The sequence below is a fragment of the Phoxinus phoxinus genome (assembly GCF_949152265.1).
Source record: "Phoxinus phoxinus genome assembly, chromosome: 4".
Lineage (NCBI taxonomy): Eukaryota > Metazoa > Chordata > Actinopteri > Cypriniformes > Leuciscidae > Phoxinus > Phoxinus phoxinus.
The window spans coordinates 14,702,987-14,727,409 of NC_136879.1; the positions used below are offsets into that span (position 1 = coordinate 14,702,987).

The 24,423-nt window shown below is 37.3% G+C and overlaps 3 protein-coding genes across 6 annotated transcripts in view; 2 read left to right on the forward strand and 1 right to left on the reverse strand.

Annotated features, from left to right (window-relative positions):
- Positions 1–1,188, forward strand: part of urb1 (URB1 ribosome biogenesis homolog) — a 50,781-nt gene extending 49,593 nt beyond the window's left edge. For both annotated transcript variants that reach the window (XM_079609824.1, XM_079609825.1), the window contains exon 41: positions 908–1,188. In XM_079609824.1, coding sequence (XP_079465950.1) covers positions 908–1,080 — 173 coding nt within the window. In that variant the 3' untranslated portion in view covers positions 1,081–1,188. The remainder of the gene's footprint in view (positions 1–907) is intronic.
- Positions 1,189–2,127: 939 nt separating this feature from the next.
- Positions 2,128–2,839, reverse strand: mrap (melanocortin 2 receptor accessory protein). The gene is made up of 3 exons (XM_079610500.1): positions 2,682–2,839; positions 2,514–2,610; positions 2,128–2,250 (listed from the first exon to the last, which is right to left on the reverse strand). The coding sequence occupies exons 1-3, from the start codon at positions 2,788–2,790 to the stop codon at positions 2,181–2,183; spliced, it is 276 nt and encodes a 91-aa protein (XP_079466626.1). The 5' UTR covers positions 2,791–2,839; the 3' UTR covers positions 2,128–2,180.
- Positions 2,840–4,335: 1,496 nt separating this feature from the next.
- Positions 4,336–24,423, forward strand: part of wdr62 (WD repeat domain 62) — a 37,609-nt gene continuing 17,521 nt past the window's right edge. The window contains exons 1-20 of one of the 3 annotated variants that reach the window (XM_079608860.1): positions 4,336–4,728; positions 4,948–5,039; positions 6,382–6,444; positions 6,525–6,582; positions 8,548–8,718; positions 10,135–10,272; positions 10,757–10,939; positions 12,717–12,877; positions 15,449–15,638; positions 15,715–15,864; positions 17,756–17,919; positions 18,076–18,167; positions 19,207–19,332; positions 19,440–19,510; positions 21,222–21,343; positions 21,463–21,538; positions 21,645–21,756; positions 21,917–21,980; positions 22,758–22,880; positions 23,896–24,038. In XM_079608860.1, coding sequence (XP_079464986.1) covers positions 4,594–4,728; positions 4,948–5,039; positions 6,382–6,444; positions 6,525–6,582; positions 8,548–8,718; positions 10,135–10,272; positions 10,757–10,939; positions 12,717–12,877; positions 15,449–15,638; positions 15,715–15,864; positions 17,756–17,919; positions 18,076–18,167; positions 19,207–19,332; positions 19,440–19,510; positions 21,222–21,343; positions 21,463–21,538; positions 21,645–21,756; positions 21,917–21,980; positions 22,758–22,880; positions 23,896–24,038 — 2,434 coding nt within the window. In that variant the 5' untranslated portion in view covers positions 4,336–4,593. Of the gene's footprint in view, positions 4,810–4,947; positions 5,040–6,381; positions 6,445–6,524; positions 6,583–8,547; positions 8,719–10,134; positions 10,273–10,756; positions 10,940–12,716; positions 12,878–15,448; positions 15,639–15,714; positions 15,865–17,755; positions 17,920–18,075; positions 18,168–19,206; positions 19,333–19,439; positions 19,511–21,221; positions 21,344–21,462; positions 21,539–21,644; positions 21,757–21,916; positions 21,981–22,757; positions 22,881–23,895; positions 24,039–24,423 lie in introns of all 3 variants that reach the window. The other 2 variants (XM_079608861.1, XM_079608862.1) reach the window with 2 other exon arrangements.

Here is a 24,423-nt window from a genome sequence, read left to right on the forward strand (position 1 = left end):
AGTTCGCTATGGATTACTCGAGAGTAACTCTCAAAACGAATCCAGCGTTTGTGCCTAAAGTTAGCGAGTCAGCTCTCGCCTGTAAGCAGGTGAATTTACGGGGTTTCCATCCGCAGCCTTTTTCCTCGTCAGAGGATGCGCGGCTTCATTGCTTGTGCCCTGTCCGTGCGTTGCGTCACTATGTGGACAGACCGAAAGCACTAAGGAAGAGTAATCGGTTATTTGTTTCATGGGCTACTCCTCATAAAGGGAAACCTATTTCGCGTCAGCGCCTGTCCCACTGCGTGGTGGAAGCTATTATATTAGGTTATAATGGCATGGGTCTCTGTCCTCCGGAGGGGCTGAGGGCTCATTCTCCCAGAGGCTTGGCTGCGTCGTGGGCGTTTCAGTTCAGGACATGTGCAGCAGCAAGTTGGGCTTCGCCTCACACATTTGTCCGATTTTATAGACTGGATATCACTGAGTCATCACTGGCTCATTCCGCCCTAAGTGTGTAAAAAAAAGAAAAAGCAGTACTCGTTGTGGTGTGTTTGTTACATACATCACTGAGTTGGTTGACATGCCTGCTTCAGACAGTATATCTGCAATACGGGAGTTGTCTATATCCCATAGTGAGATACCGAGCGAATGTTTGAAAGGGAACCGGGGTTACGCATCACGTGCAGTTCTTCAAGTGATGAGATTCATTCACTCACTGTAATGATATTATAGGTACTCTCTTCCCACCCAATTTTAGCTCCTTTTTCCCTCTTCAGAGCAAAGATGGTAACATTTGCTATTCCCCTGAAGGCTGGATAGTTTGGTTTAAAGCTCTTTATTGAAGAATGTTTTTGAAAACCCTGTTAAGATGATTAAGTTTGTTGATATGTTTTTGCACTGAAATATTGCTTGTTTGTTTTGTTGTCAGAGAGCGGTCTGAAGCTGCTGTCTCTGTACATCTATGAGCTGTGGAGCGGCGCTCGGTCACCTGACCTCCTGCTGACCCACGCCAGACTGATGCGCTCCAGGACCTGCAGCAGGACGCCCACATCTCACACACTGCTCATGTGCGGAGAGATCCTGTCTGCGCTCGACCCCTGACACACATTGTTACGCTAAATGGTAATAGATGTTATTGTTAAGTGGATCTTTTTGTAATTTTATAATTTTAAAATAAAAAAGATGAACGGGCCTTTTTGTGTTTGTGTTTTTTGTGTGCCTATTAATGATTTCAGTATGATTGCATTTACATCGCACTTTTTTTATAGTTTGGTACGGCCCAAAAAAACCCGCCCAATATTTGACCGTTTTGTATGGAAGCTCGTTTCTGCCATCAGTGAATAAATACAGCACAAAAGCTACTCACAACTCGCATCGTTCTCAGAACTGTGATATGACTACTAGAAAAGTCCCACAATTCATAGTTTTTCTCAGAATCATGAGATACAAGCATTTAAAGTCAAATTCTGAAAATGTATCATTTTGACTTTATAATTTGCTATTGCGAGTTTATATCTCACATTTCTGATTTTATTTCTCAGAATGACAAGTTTGTATCTCACTATTTAGACTTTATCCATCGCAATTATGACTTTCTCAGTATGGCTGGTTTATATCTCACAATTCTGACTTTTTTTTCTGCCAGTTGAGAGTTTATATCTCACATTTCTGACTTTATATCTCAGAATTGCAACTTTATTTCTCAAAATATCAACTATATTTCTCACAATTGCAAGTTTATATCATAATTCTGACCTTTATATCTCACATATCTGACTCCATTTCTCTGAATGGCGAGTTTATATCTCACAATTATGACTTTATTTTTCAGACTTGAGATTGCGACTTTTATTTCTCTGAATGGCGAGATCATGTCACCTTTTTTATTTTCTGTGACGGAAACAAGCTTCCACGGTTTTGAGATTACCAGCTGAAATGTCAGAACTGTCAGTCATCTATTGACATGATCACATGTTAATATTTCATTTTTTTCATATATTTGTAGTTACTTTTTAGTAAATACTGTATGTACATCTGATTTTCCATCACCAAATTATATATATATATATGAGATACACATTGATCAGGATATCATGGTTTAATGTCAGTTCGTAGGCAGTGATTTTTCAACAGTGTGTTTTCACTCGTGTACAGGATCAGATCTCATCATGGCTTTACTGTCTTCATGTGTCAGCTTCTTATTAGTATCTTTTCTGAGGAGATCCATAGCCTTTCATTAATGGCAAACCGGATTTTTTGACACGAGGACCCCTATAAACAAAAAATATATAATAATATTCACTTCATAAAATATTTATTGGTCGTTTATCCAATTAGTTGAGTATGTCTATAGATCCAACATGTCTTGTTGGTTATTAAAAAGCAGTATGAGAATTAAATTAAATTAGAAACCATAAACAAAGCAACTGCACAAATAAAGTATTTTAAAACAATGTAAAATTAACATCTCTAAAATGGCCACAGTGTGATAAATAAACATGTTTATACAGTGAAATTAGCTTTTTCATTCTTACCTTGGTAGTTGGCCTGTGTGTGATATAAGTGACAGAATCAAGAAGAAGAAGCCAATGAATGCAGCTAGAATGATCCAGAAGATCAGCACAACTGAGTCTGGAGAGAGACGGACGGTCAGACGCACATCAGCTGAACTGGGATCAAGAAGAGGATGTAAAGCAGCTCACATCTGTTGTACTTCAGTGCAGTGGCGTTCACAAAGACCGGGTCCACGTAATCGTAGTAGTACTCGTAGTCCAACACGTATTCAGATTCAGACTGAGTGGAGTTCTGCATTGTCTTTCGATTCGCTGATGTTGTGTGTGTGTGTGTGTGTGTGTGTGTGTGAATCTGAAACACCACCAAAAGCCGGAGTGAGTTTAAATCCTGGATCCCAGCAGGAGAATCAGGGCTTTAAACACAGTCAAGCCACGCCCCCTTTCACTGGATATCTGATTTAAACTGTGACATTTATTATACTGGGGATTTTCTCTTCAGTTAAAAAAAAGATCAATTAAATGAAGGAATGAAATGAAAAATGTATTTGTTAAATGACACATATAATAATAACAATTATGATGATTACTATTACTACTATTATTGATAATTGTTTATACAATAATACAATAATAATAATATACTTATATATTCTCAATAATTATTGTTACTATTTCTGAATATAGGATATTTCTGTACTTAATTGTACTTAAATACAATTATTATTGTTATTACTGTAATAAATAATATTTTTGTTAATTGTTTTTTTATTAACTTAATTATTGATAGAAATTATAACAATAATTACAATTAGAATGACTATTACTAATTATGAATGATGTTTATGAATATAGGATAGTATTTATTTTCTAAATATTTTGTTTATGTATTACAGTATCAATAATAATAATAATTATGATTATTACTAATATTATTGATTATTATAATTGATCATTATTTAAATAAATAACAGTAACAATAATACTTATTATAATTGGTAATTATAATATAGAATTAGTGAATAATTGAATCAGTACATTTGTTATTAATAGGTTCATAAATAAAAACATTATTATCATTGTTGTTACCATTAATTGAATTATTAGTAATAACTATAATTATAATATTATATTAATAATAATAATAATAATGTATATTTGTTAAATAATAATTACATAAGCAATGTTAATAATTATAACTATTATTATTGATGTTTATTTATCAAATAACACAAATAATTATTGTTATTAATAATAATATTTTTATTATCATAATTATTATATTATTATTTGTGTTATTATTTCGTAAGAATCAATAAAGTATCAACAACGATCTGCTAATTACAATATAATATACCCCAAAAATAAAATGTAAAATGAGTGAGAGCTTTGAGTCAAAATAATCATTGAATCAAAATATAGCTAGCATCCAAAAATAAAAATCCTAAATTATTTGTGCCCTGTTTACATAATAATAATAAAATTATGTACTTATAATTACTAAAATTATTGTATTTCATGAACTCTTTCTTCAACAGTAATGTAGTGTCTACCCTAATGTTTATGTAACTGTCATTTTGAAAAACTGTAAATGATTCTTGCTTTCATTATGTTCATGATTAATGATTATGTGTTCAAAAAGGATCTGTGATGATGGATTTATGATCACAACTTTTGCAGTGATGATAATAAGTTGAGACCATGGTTGAGACGTGTGGCCAAACCCATACATAAATCGACCAATAGTGAGCGAGCTACACGAGTGATCCCGCCTCCCGTGCGGGATTCCTCCAATCACAGGGCACGGTGTATGTTTGAAACGGCCAGTCTCAGATCCGATCACGTTACATGGACTTCATTGCTTACAGCTGTTTGTACATTGTCGAAGTTTCGTTTTCAGCCGAAAAACAAATAGAAGTCATCTCATCATCGAACTTTATTAACTAAAACTTTTAACCCACAATCAGTATTATACCGAGTATAAAATATCCGCGCGCTCGCGTTTCTGACCAATGGACAGCTTTTAACGCGTTTTAATTGCAAACGAATATGTGACATTAGAGTGTGGATTATTTATTGACCCGTTTTAAAGGAGTGTTGCACTATGGCGGATGGAGCGAGTCTAAACGCAAGTTGTTTGACCTCTCGAGCAAGGAAAGTCAATAACAACAGCGTTACAATCCCAGCGAACATGAGGAGGAAAGCTCGACAGAGCAACAGACGAGACATTCATAACCGGGTATGAGCAACAACAACACGACCCATGATTCACAGGCCAGAACTCAACCACTCTTCCCGTTTCTACATTCGGCTTCTTGAAGTTTGTTATTGTTTTTGTGTCATTCATACACAACTGCACGTCTATTGCATTGCATTGACCAGCATGCACGTTGAATGTTGACGTGCACGAGATGATTGGATGTATGAAATGTTTCATGAAGTTGTGTTGTGATTGCAGGTCGTCCTGGAGAAGGTCCTGGGCATCAGTGCCTCCAGCAGCAGTGCTTTAACCTGCGACCACAACACGGGTTTAGTGGCTTATCCTGCAGGGTAAACTTACGACTGTCTCTATATACGTGTTTTCTGTGTGTCCACACTTTAAAAATGCCACACTTATGTCATTCAAAAAAAGAAAACTGACGTTTACTCACACTTTTGACGTTACTTTTTTCTTCTTTTGTAAAACAAAAAGTTAATCTTTGAAAAATATCCTGACTGAATGGTGACCGGAGCTGTCAAGCTCAAAAGAAGCAAAGTAGCCCATACGATTTGGACTGCTTTATAATGGGAGTGAATGAGACCTTAGATTTTGAAGCCCAAAAAAGTGTGGCATCCAACATAAAAGTAATCCAAATGGGTTAATTAAGGCCTTCTGAAGTGAAGCCATGTGTTTTTGTAAGAACAATATCCATATTTATAACTTCATAAACTATAATCTCTGTACGGCTCTTACTGGAATCCAGTGATGGTTTATAAAGCTATAAATATCGATATTTTTCTTACAAAATAAATGTATTCACTTCAGAAGGACTTTATTAAACCCCTGGACCTGAATTACTTGGCTAAATGTTGTTTTTTTGGGCCTCAATCTCAGTTGCTATTCACTCCCATTATAAAGCTTGGAAGAGCCAGGATATTTTTAATCATAACTCTGATTGTGTGCGGCTGAAAGAAAGTCATATACACCTAGGATGGCTTGATGGAGAGTAAATTGTGGGATAATTTTCATTTTTGGGTGAACTATCCCCTAAATCTTAGTTTGTTGCATAAAGTTTTGTAATGATATCCGAATACTTGAAATATAGAGTTGTGTGGAGGACTTTTATTGTCTTTTTTTCTATGTTTGGAGCTCGACAGCTTTTCGCTTTTATTTATAAGGAAAAGCCTGCAGCCTTTCTTTAAAAAGAGGAAGAATAGTTATTCAGGTTTGGAACAACACGAGTAAATGACCATTTTAGATCTTAGGTGAACTTTAAACGCAAGTTAGACTTGCGATTGTTCTGCTCGGACATCTGTGGGAACGAGAGAAACTTCGAAACTAGTGTAAAAGAAAGCATGCAGACATTATAAATTGATTCATCATTTTATAATGTTACAAAATATTTCTATTTCAAATAAATGCTTTTAAACTTTCTATTCATCGGTGATTCCTGAAAAAAAATTGTATCACTGTTTCCACAAAAAATATTTAGCAGTTTGAAAACTCGAATTTGTATGTTGTAATTAATAATTTTTACTGTATTTTAATCAAATAAATGCATCCATGGTGAGCAGAAGAGACTTTCAAAAACGTATTTTTTTACTTGCGCCAAACCTTTGGACAGTAGTTAATCCAAACTGCACATTTTCTTTCACATGTGAACTAATGCAGATATGATGTTGTGTGTTTCAGTTGTGTTATTGTCATCCTGAGCCCAAAGAAAAACAAGCAGACTCACATATTTAACACATCCAGGTAAAGACACGCTTATTATCTTTACAGTGGCATAGTGTTGTACATTGAAACTGAATTAAATCCGTGTGTTTGTTACTTAGGAAAACCTTCAGTGCTTTGGCTTTCTCGCAGAATGGAAAATATTTGGTCACTGGTGAGGTAAGTGTTCTGAGATGTTTAACGAGGGCCTGAAGAATGACGACTGTGCTGAATGCCCGTAGAGGCGGTCCCTCACTGATCCGTACGGTTATCTTCTGCATATGTGGTAGAGGAGGGCTTATGTCTGGGCTTCTCCGTGCGCATTCCTGCTCCCCGCTCGTCATAGTGAGGCCCAGTGTCTGTCCCAACTCGGAAAACCAACAGAGAGTCGCTGTAGCGACAGCAGATCACAAGTGCAGTGCAATGCCTCACTTTTTTAGGCGTCTGACTAATAATGCTGCGTGTTGCGTTGGGGAGTTGGCAGATAAGTAAAAGAATAGTTCACTCAGAGAAAATGTGAGTGAAAAAAAGCCACTGGAAGATTCTTCAGATATTTTTCCTTGTGCGTTTCACAGAAAGAATAGCCTCAAATGGGTTAGGGATGGCGGTCATGCACAGTTCTCTGTTGTGTGAAGTATTCCTTCAACGGTTTAAGTTTGAGTCACAAGATTCATATCACTGCAGCTGCGTTTAGAGGAGGATTAGTCACCATTTAAACTCTTGAAAGGCTCATGTTGTCCTACATTCTCTGACACATGATTATTTATCGCTGGCTGCTTTTTCCACTCATGCTTTTTCTCACTATCTGACTGTTGAAAACTAGTAAATGAAAATCAAATCTAAAATAGCATACTGTCATACTACTCATACTATTTCTGCAGTGTGTACGAATAAAGTATCCAAGTTACCTGCTACATTAGCCTAAATGAATCGGTTTTTAATATAGCAGAGACTTTATATATAGAAAGTCATAGCGTCACTGCAGCTCCTGTTGCCATAAAAACATTCAGTGTTGTGAGACGCGTGCTTATGAAATATGTTTTTCACGCTATTTGAGCATAAGAAACTTTTATGGGACAGTTGATGTCAGATTTTGAAAAGTTTTTTTAGGATTTCCTCATTCAAGTAGACAGGACTTTGCCTTGGATGCCCGAGCGGCCCGGAGGTGTTGCAAATATGGCCGCCGAGTGAACAGGCTTTCCTTGAAAGGGACTTTTTAATATAGTCTGGTTTAATCTCATTATTGGCCACAATAGAGCGCACGTCTACTTTTTCAGCGCCATTGGTTCTGGATGCATTAAATTTTTTCCTTTCATTTTTCGCCTAGGGATTTTAAAAAGTTTTTGTTAATGAGTAATAACCATGAACCGAACAAAATCGGATACAAAGGTACAGGACTGTACTTCACCTTTTTAAGGAGAAAAAGAACTACAATCCCATGAAGCATTGCGGATGACATAATAAAAACTATAAACAAATATTAAGCTATTGTTTTAAATACATGTGTGTGGAATCAATTTATTCAGTTTATTGCAAAATTGATATAACATGTATAAGCGGTTTGATAGCGAAGGGAGATTGAAGATGTGTCCCATTTTGTGTACTTGTGCTCTATCTGGGCCGTTTTATAGTGTAAATAGTGTCAAAATTACCATATAAAATTCATGCACTAGATGTTTTGTATATAGTACATAGTGTATGGTGTGTCATTTGGGACACAGCTTGACTCTATTACGTCATTTGCAGTGCATTATGGGAGTGGGCGGGGCTAAAGAGTTCTTTTGGAGTGTTTTGTTTCTCTGATTGGTGGAGGTTTTTGCAGAATCATGGGTAATGTAGTTTTTCACCATAGATTCCGCTGTTAAACACTTATAATGTGAACTGATGGCTTCAACAAAGGCATATGTAATCGATGAACAACCTCTTGGCCCGCAGTAGGTCTTAAAAGCTGTATAAGTTAGCATTTAAAATAAGTTCCCCTACAGAGAATATAAATAGGCTTTTTTACTCTCGTAACCTGACTTTTGCACTCTATAGTTGGGTAGACCAATCTGGATGTTGGGTTAGCACACATTTATTATGATTTCATGCATTACTGTTACTCTTCTTCATCTGTTCACGGTCTCTTTCCCTGTTGCCGGGCAGAGCGGGCACATGCCCTGTGTGCGTGTGTGGGACGTGGCAGAGCGGGCGCAGGTGGCAGAGGTCCAGTGCCACAAGTACGGGGTGGCGTGCGTGTCGTTCTCCCCCAACGGGAGCTATATCGTGTCTGTGGGATACCAGCACGACAGGACCGTCAGCGTCTGGGAGTGGAAGGTGGGTTTGACAGACGTCTGCCGGGATGCTATGAACCCCAGAAAAGTGATATTGGACTCGGAGTTTAAGATTACAAAGACAATAGTGCATTAGTATTCTTGTAATCTTGACAACTTTTATTTCTACATGGGTTTGAAAACGGTGTTCTTGCAATTCTGTTGATGTTGCAGAAATGAAATGCCTTATCATAGTTTAATGCAAATTAGTTAAAATGTTTTCCCCTCTGAGGCCCTGTTTACACCTGGTATTAGAAAATGCGTTTTGGTTGATTGGATCACAAGTAGACGAGAGACACGTTCCCGTTTACACATGGTGTTTCTCTTGTCCACTTTACACCACTTCTGTCCTGATTACTTTGAGGGGAGGGTCTATGGGTGTTAAATGTGTTTTTCGATCTAATGGGTAAAATAAGCTCGCGCAATTTACACATGAACTCGGAGGAGACAATGGGAAAACACACAGAGAGTAGCGGCTCTAGTTTCTGATCTGACAGACGCAAGATCACGCCGAACGCTGTGAGTGTGTGTTAGAAATCAGGAATGCTGAGAGAACACTGCGTTTGGTATGATTTTAATCTTCAAACCAAACTTGGGTCTCCATCTGACAGTTTAAATCCCGTCTGGCTGGTGCGCTTCCCATAATGTTTTCGACTACCTCTGGAAGTGGTGGAAAGTGGACAAGCTCAAAAGGTTTTAAGACCCCGTTCACGCCTGTATTTAGCGCCGTCCACTTGTGATCCGATCGACCGACACGCATCTTAATACCAGGTTTAAACGGGGCCTAAAAAGCTTTGAGTTTTTAAAGAAACTTTAAAGAGCCATTGGAGACTTTAGTTCATTGGACTTTAAAGAATCAGGAGCATTATGTCACTTGAGCTAATGCGGTCTTCAAATGCTTGTGGGAAGATCTGTCCACTCGCGCACAGTCACAGCTTTCAAAGGATGGACGAGTTCGACACATGCAATTGCTTTTTCATACTCTACCTTGAACAAACTAAATACTTGTATTGTGAACAAATTCAAAATGAAAATGATTAATTTCCATCCCTTACCTACACCTGGGATCACGAACAAGCAATGTTTGTTATTGTGAAAGCTGAGACCATTCCCTACAGACTCGCTTTCTCTTGTTCTCGATATAGAGATTATAGATATAGGCCATACTATTATTTGTATTATATTGCACCATGTTTAAAAGCTACACTTCGCAACTCTAGTATCATCTGGAGTTTTGTGATTCCCAGTTAGTAAATAAGACGTCACTCACTTATTCATGTGAATCTGAACTCGAAATGAGGGTGTATTTGCTGCGGCAGTGTGGGACGCTGCATAGGGAACTGCCAATCGGGACGCAGCTGGTGAGTCTGGTTTACAAGAACATGTAAATAATGCTTTTAAATCTTCTCCTTGCTTGTAGAAGGGGACTGTGATCGCATCCAATAAGGTGTCCAGCCGAGTGCTTGCGGTGTCGTTCTCGGAGGACAACAGCTACTTCGTTACGGCGGGGAACAGACATGTTAAGTTCTGGTACCTTGACGCCTCAAAGGAAAGACGGGTGAGACGCTTGACACATGTTGCTGCTGTCTACAGATGCACTGAAAAACACAGTTTTAAAATACTTAATATCTAGAATCATTTTAATTGTTTTTAAATGTTATGGATCTTGAGGTGTAGTCGTAGAGGGACAAGTAATCACCCAATATGGCAGCATCCATTTAAAGATTTGAATAATTATAAGCATATACACAGAATGTTTTTATTTTTTGCATGCTGTTTTGTAATGTGCTACAATAGCATCTGCCACTATCTTACATCAGTTTACACTTCGTGCAATGCCATTTTCTCTTAATGTGAATGGCATCTGCACATTTATTTTGGTGCTTTTCGCAACCTTAGAACTTCAAGTGTGTTTAGTGCAGTTTCCTTTGTTTGCCCACATCCTTCTGTGGCTGGGTTTTTGTTTTCTTACCAAAGAGAGCATATGCACACGTTTTCTTCACGTCGTTCGTGGAGATTGAACACCTGTTGTTGTCCTGCAGGTGAACAGCACAGTGCCTCTGATTGGTCGCTCGGGGCTGCTCGGCGAGCACCAGAACAGTCAGTTCTGTGGTTTGGCGTGTGGCCGCGGCTCTATGGCCAGCAGCACCTACTGCATCACACACACGGGTCTGCTGTGCCAGTTCAACAGCAACCGACAGCTCGATTCCTGGGTCGACCTCAAGGCAAGTCATTTCATTGCTGTGATCCATCCAAACTCCTCTAATAGGGCTGGGTTTAATCCAGTTCTTGAGTTTAGTCTGATATCGATTCTCAATCAAAACTTCACTAAACAATAGGCATATTTCGCCATCCAAGAAATGGCAATAAGCTTTGTTGCTTTTGATATGTCAGCTGTCAAATTCTGCCCGTTTTATTATTAAATTTAAATGATAAATACCGTTTTGGCGCTCTTTAATGTGACTGCACAAAATAAACATGAGTGAACCTCAGAAGGTCATATACAGTAGTGGCCAAAACTAATGTCTGACTTAAGAAGATTTACTACACACTTTATTCAAATATTATTAAAAACCCCCAAAATTGAATGACAGGCAAGTCAATAGTTTTTATGACACCAATTGTATTATAAACTTATTATATAAAAAAAAGGTCTTATGTACAACTTAATGTTTCTATTCAAATCAGTTTGTAATTTTAAACTTTAATATTATAGTAATGTAGGTATTATTATGAAATTCAAATGATATATAGCGTTTTGGCACTCTTTAATGTGACTGCACGAAATTAACATCAGAAGGTAACTTGTATATAAATACACAGTAGTGGCCAATAGTTATGTCTGACTTAAGAAAATGTACTACTTCTCTCTTTATTCAAATATTATAAAAACAAAAAAATTTATTGACAGCCAAGTTAATAGTTTTTCAGCAGCGGCTGGTCTTAAAGGGACAGTACACACAGTATCCGCTAATTATCTCTGTCATTAAAGTTAATCAAAGAACAAAGGGAACAGAGAACATTACTAACCTCTCTAGACTAAAGAACTTTTGTAACTTTAATAAGGATTGGTCGATATATAATTTATGCAGCACAGACTGTTTGATAACTTTATTCAATTTCTGTAGTGTAGCCTTTGTCCTACCTGTTAGACAGAACGGGCACAGGTATATGATATTGTTTTAATTTTTATGGGTTTATGTGAGGATTGTTTGAAGTTCACTTAAATTAATTTGTTATTTTTTGCCTAATAGCCTAATAAATGTTGATTTTTATCCAGACATCAATGGCTTATTGATCGTTATTGATGTTATCAATAATTTAGTTGTTGTTGAGAATACACATTTCATCATTATTACTAATCTGTGTGTGCATTTTCCTTGAGAACCAAGCAAGTTGACTCATGAAACCATTTGTTTATTATATCGCAATATTCATCTCAATAATCGCAATATGACATTTTCCCCGAATCGTGCAGGCCTAATTTAAATCTGTTTAAATTGCTCTATATCAATCATTTTAAACATTTATATAATGCCAATAAATTTCAGTTGATCATTGTAGGTTTTTCCTATCGCGATGAAGAGATAAAATCCCACATGCAGGCATAGATGATGATCAATGTGAGTGCCTGGATGTGGAATTTTATCTCCCACAATTGTTTCGTCTTGTTCCCCTTTCTGGAGCACCAATAGGTTTGTTTTTTTGAGTAGCAGATGCACTCTTGGATGATACAGTTTTGGTCAGTTGATCATTATTGTGAAATAAACCAGCAGAATGCCAAAAATAACAAATACTAAAAAAAAAAGTCTAATGTCCCTTGTAATTTGTAGTAATCCCCATTTTAAAAAGTACATTTGCACACATCCTAAATAACCCAGTATAACCCTACAAAATATTCAAGCATTTATTACACAACATGTCTCAGAGACAAATAGGACAGGATTTATAGGATGTTCTGTATAAAGTATGCAGTCATGTGTCTTTGTTTTGCTTCTGTAGACGACGTCATCACAGTGCTTGTCGGTGAGCGAGACGTTTGTGTTCTGCGGTTGTGCTGACGGGACGGTGCGCGTGTTCAGCCCTCAGGACCTGCGCTACATCACCACTCTGCACCGGCCACACTGCCTGGGGGTCGACGTGTCTCAGGGCACACAGCCTGGGTGAGACACTTTCACACCAGCCTGGGCTGGAATAGAGCTAAAACCGCCTACGCTTGTTGACTTAAAGGGGTCATATGATGCTTTTTAATGTTTTCCTGCTTGATCATTCACTTTTTTTAGAATCTGACTCGTCTTCAAACTGATGCTTGAATACAGATAACATTATTAACTGTGTACAATTGCATAGAAGCCTTGAAAGCTGAAGCTCGTGATTATGGTTTAGGGCGTTATGTTTCCGACACATGCTCGAGGTGTTTGGCCAATCACAGCGCACTGGGGCAGTTGGCCAATCAGAGCACTGTGGGTTTTTCGGAAGGAAGGGCCTTGTAGAAATCGGCTTGTTTTTAGGTACACTGGGAATAGAGGAGCTAGAGTTATGTACAGTATATTTTTAACCTTAAAGGATTATAACCTATTCTAGTACACCTCTGACACCATACAAAATAATGAACTTTTTAAAATGGTGTCATATGACCACTTTAAACTTTTCAATCAATTGGTTAAAAACGCATCGGTTTCCTTTTCTTGCTATTTGATAACAGTAATGTATGTTTGCATGCCAATGCCATTTAAGTGTCATGATGTTAGATGCAGTCACATGTTAAAATTAGTGCAGTTTTGACCGATGTGTCATGAGAGCACTGTGTTTTGGTGTAAGGACCCGTCCTGTGTGAACACCTGCTTCCACCATCAACAGTAAATATACAGGGGTTGGACAATGAAACTGAAACACTGGCCAATATGGGTTTGGAGGTTTCACACATATACATGTGCATCAGTAAGAGCGGAGTGTGAAGGTTGAATTAGCAGAGCAATAGCACAGCTGTACATAAAATATTGCAACATAATGGGAGAGTTCAAAAGAGGACAGATTGTTCGTGCGCGTCTCGATGGCTCATTGTGACCAGCGCTGTAAGTCCATATCGAGATCTGTGGCATCCACGGTAATGTCGGCATCCCACCACATCAGACGAGCCACATCCAACAGGAGGAACTGTCAACGCAAGAGGAGCTGTCTGAAAGAGATGTCCGGGTACTAACCCGGATTATATCCAAAACAACATAAAACCACAGCTGCCCAACTCACTGCAGAATTAAATGCGCAATTAAAGCCAAGCCTTTGGTCAAATCTTAGGGTGTGGACAATGAGAAACATGTCTTGTTCTCTGAGTCTGTCTTTCCCACATCCGTGTATGTGGTACCAATGCATGATAATGCACCAATACACACAGCAAGACTTGACAGAATGGTTAGGGACTGGGTCAAAATCGCTTTGGTGAGTGAGAAAAAAACGCATTAGTTACATCGATGTACAAGTCACATTTTATTATTACAGTCTGAAATAATGTAAAATACTGGTGATTTAAATGAAATATTTACCGACATTATAAACATGTATTTTAGTTTCCATCACTCAAAAAAAAAGATCTTCAAATTTATGGAATTTCGTTTAAAAAAACATAAACGGTGTCTAAACTAATTTAAAGCTAAACTGAATTGCCGGCATGTGGGAATTTGGCAAGTTACATGTGAGGTGAGATGAAATATTGAAAATGACTCTTTACCGTCATTTACCACATGCAAAAAACAAAGATGAAATTGAGTTTAAACTATATCTGATCTACAGTTTTTCTACTTTAAACGAAAGGAAGAAAATAAATGTTTAAACAAATAAATCTCCTGCATAAAAAGGCTGTGTGAGTGAATGAATGAGGATGTGGGAGAAACAATATTTAACATGGAGTCCAGTGCAATATTGTTCAAAGCTTGCAAAACAATAGAAATAGAAAGCCAGCGTATGCTTTAATCCAGATCTCACGTACCTCTCATTCTTCACAAATCCAAATGTTTCTATATTCGCTTCCATTTATACTAAAACTCTTATTCTTTGTACTTCACTCGTATCCAAAAATCTGTTAAAAAGTAAAAATGGCGAACGTGAACAATCGCAAACATTTTCACATACTTTGTTCACTTTTTTTGTGAGAAAAAATAAATAAAAAATCGCAAACATGGTGTATTCGGCGTACCTTAACTTTGGATTATAAATCACAGCAGGTTTCAGATGATAAAGAACGTATTCCAGAAAGACATATAGCTTTATCTTCACAACTGTTCTAAGTTTAATGTTGATTCATTTGATTTATTTCGCATTTATTGAATTAAACATAAAATAATTTTATATATTTTAAGTTAATATTTAATTTCAGCTAGTGCTAAAATAACTAAAACAAGAACTATAAACCTATTTATAAAAAAGCTAATAAAATGACACAAATTAACTTTAACTAGAATTAATATGAAAATATAATGTATAAAAATAAATCCAAATTTGAAATATTAACAAAGTGTAAAAAAAATAATATATTTTTAAATATTAACAAAATATAATAGTGTCAATGCTAAAACAACTCTGGTGTGTGTGTAATGTTGGCAAAATAAATTAATTACCAGTGTTCTTGTGGTTTGAATGATCTTATATGTATAATTGTTTAAACAATTTCCTGTTGAACGGCATGTTAAAATCAAACATTTAACCTCAAACGTTGCATATCTTTTCTCTTTTCATAGGCATTTGTTCGGTGCAAACCCAGAAGCACAGTATCCAGATACCCTGGCTTTAACCTTTGACCCTGTGAGCAGGCACTTGACGTGTGTGTATAATGACCACAGTGTGTACGTATGGGACGTGCGGGACGTTCGCAGTGTTGGGAAGGTCTATTCAGCTCTGTACCACAGCGGATGTGTGTGGAGTGTGGAGGTGCGTTACTCACAGACCAGTTCATGTTGAGATTATCAGATGAGCGTCACGCATAAATGCATAATGTCCTCTGCAGACCTACCCTGATCTTGAAGACTCGTCAGCATGTCTGTCGCCCGGCTCTTTCCTCACCTGTTCGTCTGATAACACCATCCGCCTGTGGAGGAGTGAGTCCCCGCAGAGTCACGGCTCAGCTCTCGGCCTCCGGCACAACCTCTACAGCCAGGTACGGACGACTGCATCGGGGCGGGACGTCACAGCTTACAAAAAAAAATTCATAATCATTCTGAAAAGCAGAGAAAGCATATTTTGTCTTTTTAATTAGTTGTTTAGGGTTCGTACGGTCATGATAAACCTGAAAAACTTGTGTACTTTTAAAATGCCAATTTTCAGTCCTGGGAAAATTTGGGAAGAATAAATAAACCCAGAAAGTTTTTGGAAAAGTCGTGGATGATGGTTTCACAAATACCTGTATAATAGAATCTGATTTATCCGTGCCTGAATTTCGGAGTTTGATTGCTGGTAGTGCGCATAGTTTTACTAACGCCCCTCATTTTCCAAAACTAAATTTAGGCCCGGGTGTAATTGATGATATTGCTTGAACAAATGACAGTACTTAGGATTCGTGAAGTTATGTTCTTTGATGGCTGCGACAGTGCCAGACGTTACTCCGTTGCTCTAAATGTCCTCTTAAAATACTTTTTGTTCATCCTTGAAACACAAATGAAGATATTAAAGTCATCATGAAATCAAAATCGACCCCATTTACTTTGTTAGCGCACATTATTAGTCTTGTGGTGGACCATTAATCCGTGCAACTTAATGCACAGGAAACAAAATTTGCTCTGGATTGGCGTTCCTTCTCTGATGTGAGTTTGATGGCTTGGGTTGAATATCCTTAAAGGAGAACTCCGGTCAATTTTAACATTGAGCTCAATTTTTAGTAAATTTGGAGTGCTGTCAATACAGAGAACAACGACAAAAATCGGTGTTGCCTACACTGTGTTATCCTATTTTTAAAATTTGCACCCTATTGACTTGAATGGGGCAAGTTTTAAACCTGCTTTTATCCTCTTAACATATTTGATGTGTCATACAAGTGCCCAGCCATGTTGAGTGATTCCTTAAGAGTGAACACGAGTGAATCTGACTGCAGTAGATGTGAAAGATATGAATAAAAATGATGTTATATCAGCCAGCGCAAATACCTGTATTTAGTTCCTGTTTTCGGTCGAAGTCCAAAGTAGTCGATTGTCGAGTTCACGCGCATATGTTTAGTTACTATGATCACGCGCGTGAACTCGACAATCGACTACTTTGGACTTCCACCGAAAACAGGAACTAAATACAGGTATTTGCGCTGGCTGATATAACATCATTTTTATTCATATCTTTCACATCTACTGCAGTCAGATTCACTCGTGTTCACTCTGAAGGAATCACTCAACATGGCTGGGCACTTGTAATGACACATCAAGGATGATAAGACTAAGAACTGGTTACATTTAAAACTTGCCCCATTCAAGTCAATAGGGTGTAAATTTTAAAAAGAGGATAACACTGTGTAGGCAACACCGATTTTTGTCGTTGTTCTTTGTATTGACAGCACTCCAAATTTACTAAAAATTGAGCTCAATGTTAAAATTGACCGGAGTTCTCCTTTAAAGGGTTTTTTCACCCAAAAATGAAAACTATCCCATAAATTACTCGTCCCTCAAGCCATCCTAGGCTTCTTTAAATTACTTTCTTCTTTCAGCCGAACACAGTTATATTCAAAAATATCCTGGCTCTTCCAAGCTTTATAATGGGAGTGAATATTACCTGAGATTTTGAAGCCCAAAAAAAAGCACACCATCCATCATAAAAGTAATCCATACGATTCCAGCGGGTTAATAAAGGCCTTCTGAAGTGAAGCCATGCGTTTTTGTAAGAAAAATATACATATTTATAACTGAATAAAAGCCTAAATTAAATCTGTTCATCGTATAAATTGATTCTGTTCAGAGGACTTGGATTAATCCACTTGATTCATATGGAGGAACAGAGTAAATGATGACAGAATGGTTTGCCAGTGTCGTCTTGTGTTCATTGGTTCATTGTATGTGATTGTGTTGCAGGACATTGCAAGGATAGTATATGTGGACGATGACACGCAGTACCTCAAAGCTGAGGCTGAGAAAGCTGAGGGAGGAGGCCAGGATGGGAAATCTGGGATCAGGGTGATGGGAATCAGCCCAGATGGACAGCATTTGGCAGCTGGGGACCGCAGTGGGAACCTGAGGTGAGAGGAATGAGGGGTCTCTGCAGAGAACTAAATCGTGTGTATATATATATATATATATATATATATATATATATATATATATATATATATATATATATATATATATATATATATATATATATATATATGCTGAATCGATGGTCTCTTCTTCAGGATCTTTGGCTTGCTGTTTATGGACGAACTGCTGAAGATCGAGGCTCATGATTCGGAGGTCTTGTGTCTGGCCTTCTCTCCTAATGAGACCGGTAAGTGAGCCTTTATTTCAAATACATAGATTTTGTAATGCACAACTGCTTAAAAGGGATTCTTCGCCATTGGCAAAATGAGCTTTCAGTAAAACTAGGTTGCCTATGCAGTAGAAAGTTGAATTTTTTAATTTTTTATTTGGTGCTACCTTACCAGAGAGAACTGAGGAAAAAGGCTATTTTGCCAAAGAAGTAGGGAAACACCCATAATGCACTGGACATGCTGCTGTCCAAGGCCACTCCCATCAGTCTGCTATGGATACGCTTGACCAGAGTCAAATACCGCCTTGCTTTAGCAGGAAATGCCTCTTGGCAAACTTTCAGTCATAATGGTGGCGACTTTTATTGTTCCAATGTACAAGAGTTCAAAGAGTAAATGTTTAGCGGGAGTGAGTTACTTTCAGTTTCCAGTGAAGGATCCAGTGTGTTGTGGGCAGTGGCTAAAAGCTGCAAAGAATACGGAGAGAACGCCGTGACGGAAAATGTGAAAAACCTGTGTGTTTGTAGGCAACGTTTTATGCCAAAAGGAGAGGAAAAACTGAAACAAAGTGCCATTGTCAGTTTGTCCCGAAGCACAACAGTCGCATCCAGATTAGAAAGCTGTTGTCATTGTGTTGCTTTTTTACCATCATTCTGTTTAAAGAGTGACAGTACGTTACCATTTCCAGAGATAATAACTCTACCCTTACAATAACTGTCCTGTTAATAACCCTCTGTCGATCCGACGGTCTGTGGGCAGGGATACAAAATGTGGAAATATAATCTGTAGTTTTCACTAAAGCCCTGGAGCTTTCAAAAATCCGCCGGATGATTTTTTAAATATTTTTTTTATCTCAACACAGAGAACGAGTAAACATTCTTCCTTTATAAATACTACCGACATTGTCATCACAATGCAAAGCAGGTTGAAAATCAGTGAAGAAGAGAAATGTACACTAGTGTTAGACATGCTGAGCTGAGTCGTGATTGGCTCGTTGTAGTCTATATCACTACAAATTGTCATTATCTACAGTGCAGAAGAGTGTGTTTTTCCCGTCAGGTTTGAATCTGTTGGCTTCTGCGAGTCGTGATCGGCTCATTCACATCTTTGACATGGAGAAGAAATGCAACCTAGTGCAGACGGTTTACGATCATTCGGCCTCCATCACTGCCATCAAATTCACAGGTCAGTTCACAGTCAATAAATACTTCAACTAAAGTGTTTTCCACCAAATTTTTCGGCTGTTTGGACATTTCATACATTTCTTGTCTTTCGTGCATGTGTTTTTGTAGGTGTGAGTTCAGACTTGTGTATGGTCAGCTGTGGAGCTGACAAGAGCATCTATTTTCGATCTGCTGAGAAGGTGAGGATGAAGTGGTTGCGTTTAGATTTGTTACTGCTATAATGTTATAGAGGCATCTATCTTCTCATATCTACTGCATCGAGGTTTCACTCGGATAGATGAGCAGATCATTCAAAATATCATCATGCTTTTGGAGATATTCAACAACAATTATGCAGGCTAAATATGCCATGGGCTCCACATTCTAGTTTTTTTATTTACTTATTTTATATTATCAATGTATTACCCTCTGATACATCAATTATTAAATCAAGAAGGGAAAGAAAATAATGCTTAATGATTTAAATAAATTAATATGGTGCTCTATATTAGATTAAAAATGTCATATATATATATATATATATATATATATATATATATATATATTACTTTTTGTAAAATATAAATGTATGCTAGGATAATATAAATAAATAACTAAAAAAACACCTATACTTCATAGGGCCCTAATTTTATTTGTGCTAATCTTTTAATAAATATATGTAAAATTGTGTAAGTTCCATGATTTAAATTAGTAAGACATGCTTTTTTAAACCAATTAAAATTTTATTAAAGGGGAAACCAGAAACCAAATTTGCCTTGATCTTTTGGTATATATGAGGTCTTTGTGTCATTAAAACGTCCTGCAAGTTTCATAGCTTAAGACGTCCTCCCCATTATAAACGAATCATTTATTTAATCAAGCTCTAAATACAGCTCGTTCTGGATCCATGGTAAGAAGTGACGTCACGGTACGAAGTGACGTACCAGCGTTTGCATATGACCGCCTCCGTCACAAGACAACTACGCTTAAAGCGCAAGACAACTACGCTCATTTCGTATCGTTGTCGCGCCCGCGCGCTGCGCGCCTCACAAGTGTTCAGTCGACGGACAGCGAGTGGGTCTGTGTACAGGGAAATTACGATGCCACGCAGATGTGCTGTTCCTGGCTGTGGACAAACAACATCTTTGAATACGCTGCGAAAGATCCAGACGTCAGGGAAAAATGGATGCACTTTATTTTTTGCAGACGTCTCAGTCACGGCAGTGTTAGTTTAAGCGTTTGTTCTATACATTTGAAGGATGACTGTTTTGAGAACAAATCCCAAAATGATGCTGGCTTTGCCAGAAAACTGTTGCTCAAAGATAAGTCCGTGCCGAATATTCTGGGCTCAACAACGACGACGCAAACTGAAAGTAATGTATTTAAAACTTTAAACTACTTTTTAAATACGCTGAATCCGCAAATGTTCTGGCTGGGGGCATTAATAATTGATGCATAGGCACTGACGTTAGCCAATCATAACAGTGGGCGTTAACACTGAACTCTTAAAGGGGAAACACCCCCAAAACAGACTGTTTGAATCAGAGGATGAGAAACAGGGTGGGAAAGGGTCATAAATCACTACATTTTAAAAGTTTTTTGTAAAAAAAACTATAGTAATACTATAATTGCACCTAAGGGAACATAATAATAAAAAAAAAAAAAAAACATGTCATGACCCCTTTAAAACATTAAAATGGAATTTTAAACGGAGAGGAAAAAAACGAAATGGTTAAAAGGCTTTAAAAGACCAGTCCGCTGTAGTGGACATCATCATGTGTCAAAGGGTTAATCTGAAAAATTAACATGCAAATAGATTTCTTGGATTTGCTTTTGAATAATGTGCCTTTTAATGCCACTTTTTTTTAAATGTACCTTCTAACTATTGTTGTTGTGTGTCTCTGCTCCAAGACCTCGGAGGGCTTGAACTTCTCACGATCGCATCACATAGTGGAGAAGACCACACTGTATGACATGGACCTGGACGCCACGCGCACACACACGGCCATTGCGTGCCAGGACCGCAATATTAGGTAGGGCTGTGTGAGGTGTTATTACCGCTTCTACTGTTAACTTCTGATTGAAAGGGTCAATTCATATGTTTGTTTGTTTTATGCTCGGTACAATAATAATTTGTCTCTTGCATTTTCAGAGTGTACGATGTCAGGAGTGGCAAGATGAAGAAGTGTTTCAAGGGCTCCCTGAATGATGATGGGACAGTGCTCAAGGTGTGTGTGTGTATAATGCTGTTTATTGTGTAACTGACTACCTGAGTAAATTGTTTGCAGTCAAAATCCTTTGCATTTTTAGCAATAATAGTTTTTCTGCTCTCAGGTCCAGTTGGATCCCTCTGGGATGTTTCTGGCCACCAGTTGTTCAGACAAAAATATCTGCATCTTTGACTATGAGTCGGGCGAATGTGTGGCCACCTTATTTGGACATTCGGGTACGTTTATTTTTCTTAATCAATGATTTAATTCTTACTCTTCAGAAATATATATATATTATATACACAACAAATTTTTTATTTATTTATTATTATATATATATATTTTTTAATGTTTTGGGGTCGTCTTATTGTTGACCAAACATTTCTTCCCCCTCAGAAATTGTTACAGGAATGAAGTTCAGCCAGGACTGCCGGCATCTGATCACTGTATCTGGTGACAGGTACATCTTTTAAAAAAAATTTTTTTATTACCGGTACTGATTTTTCAAGAAACTGTTTTATACAGTATTAAAAAAAGGGGGTATACATTCACCTTTTAAATATTTTAACATTTTATTCCGCTATCAAACAACGTGCAGACGTGGATTGAAGGATTCCTGTGGGTCCTTAAAGTCTTGTCAAATCAAATTTAAAGCTGTAAAAAGCCTTAAATATCCTAAATGTTATAACAAAAGTCTTAATTATCATTTTAAGAGGTCTTAAATTTGTGCATGAATAAACGGGAATCATCATACAGTTAATGTGATTATTAAACTTCAATAGGTGATGATTTCATTGAACGTTCAGTGATCAATTTAAAGTCAAAATGTGGCACTGCTGTGTGTTCAGCGCGGTTTGCATCCAATAAATACCATGTTTGTGTAATAAGCAATTGCTTATGATCTTCTTTAGTTGACTTATGGCAATATTTAATATATTTTTGATGTTTGAAAGTGTATTTCATTTCATCTTTGGGTGAGCAGCTGGGAGTAGTAAAGCATAGAGATTACAAGTGAATTGAGCCGCATATGCTGAAAGGCACCAGTTTTGTTAAATGGCTGAAGTAAATTAGACTAATACAAATGCTTTTGTGACATTTTGATATTCTATACTCTGACATTAGGAGCAACCCTTCAAATTCTTTCTTAAAAATATTCTCTGCTCAACCTTACCTCAGTGCATGTTAATAACACACTCACTGACTCCGATCACGGTCTAATATGTGTTTGTGTGTCCAGCTGTGTGTTTGTGTGGCGGCTGGACTCTCAGATGACCAACTCCATGAGGAAGAGGTTGGCGGAGAGAAAGCAGAAAGCAGGCCTGAGGGTTCAACGGGCCCCCAGCAAACAAGAAGTCATCAGGTTGAGTCATTTAGCCCCGTGAAAACGGCGAATCTCATCTCTTCCTATGCCACATTCACACTAGAGGTGTTTGCGTAGATCCAGTTTGAGTTGATGTGTGTGTAAATTATGTATATTTTAAGCAGCTTCCAGGGGCATTTGTATTGGTGATCAAAGCATTTAGCAAACGTACCACTAGCAGTGAGCAGCGTCAACAAAAACCTTGTTGGGTGCGGTTACATTTGCTTTTGTTTGGTCAATTTTGTGGGCACAAAATCCAGTCAATTTCCCCATGTACACTTCACAACTGGTTTGACTGAGCTATGCTTCATGCATAGCTAGCTACACAGATGACAATAGATTGCTGACCTCTTTGCCCACTGCATTTTAGCTGTGAAATTTTGAATTGTCTTAAATGTTATAACGAAATCTTAATTATTTGAAGAGGTTTTAAATCTGGGCACAGTACAGTACACAATACAGCTTAATAGATTGCTGCAATCATGAAGTTTTCATTTAACAAATTTAACCTTTCACAATCTGAGCCTGATGAATCTTGACATTGCTATCCTGGAATATGGCCACGATGTGTCTTCATACATGGTTTTTTAAGAAATGAAAAGCTACACACTCCATTAATTAGAGTTAGAAGAACTGTTGGTAAACATACAACATGCTAGAAACATAATAATCACTGCAATAATGATCCAGTCATAGACTGTTAAATATTTGCCTGTTTAAATCCAAACAGTGACTTTTATAGTGTGTATATAATAAGCCTAAATACAGTCGGCAGAAGTAAAAAGCTGAAAGTAATACATTTTTTTAAAAGGCATTTTCCATAAAAGTTTGCGTTAAAATAGTTTGCAAGAGCGTGATTTATAAACTCAATGAGGCTTTGAAAGCAACTTGTGAGTTAGTTTGCCTGTTTGGTGTGAAGACATTTAGCCTCTTGTTAGAAACCACCTTTAAGACAAGTAAAAAAAGAAAGACTATCTGATTTCATTATTTTCCTCTTTAAATTGCTGCTGTTCAGGAGAGAGACCTACATCGCTGTGCCCTGTACTGCACTGCCTCACATGGAGGAAGAGGAGGAGGAGGAGGGCTTGATGCCGGAGGAGAGTCCAGAAGATGCTGTGGACGACTGCAGGACTCCAGACAGACTCGACTCCACGGATGGTGCGTTCATGGTGCTCTTCTCGGCTAGCCTCTCGATCACATCAAGTTAGGGCCCTATGATCATTCCCAAATTCTGTTTTATATTTCATTTTTATCATTAAATAATTTTAGTAATCAAAAAACTTGTCTAATTCAAATCAACTTCTACAGCTTAACAATTTATTAAACTTTCAGAAAAATGTAATTTTCAAGCTCTATGAAATGTTTAATTTTCTGTTGTATTTTTTCTGGATTCTGTTTTAATGGTTTAAGTTTTTATAATCAAAAAGCATTTCTAATAAGTTGAATTCATAAAACTTTACCTATATATATATATATACATATATATATATTTTTTTTACAATAATAGGGCCATTTCAGAAATGCTATTGTCTGTTTGAATTTT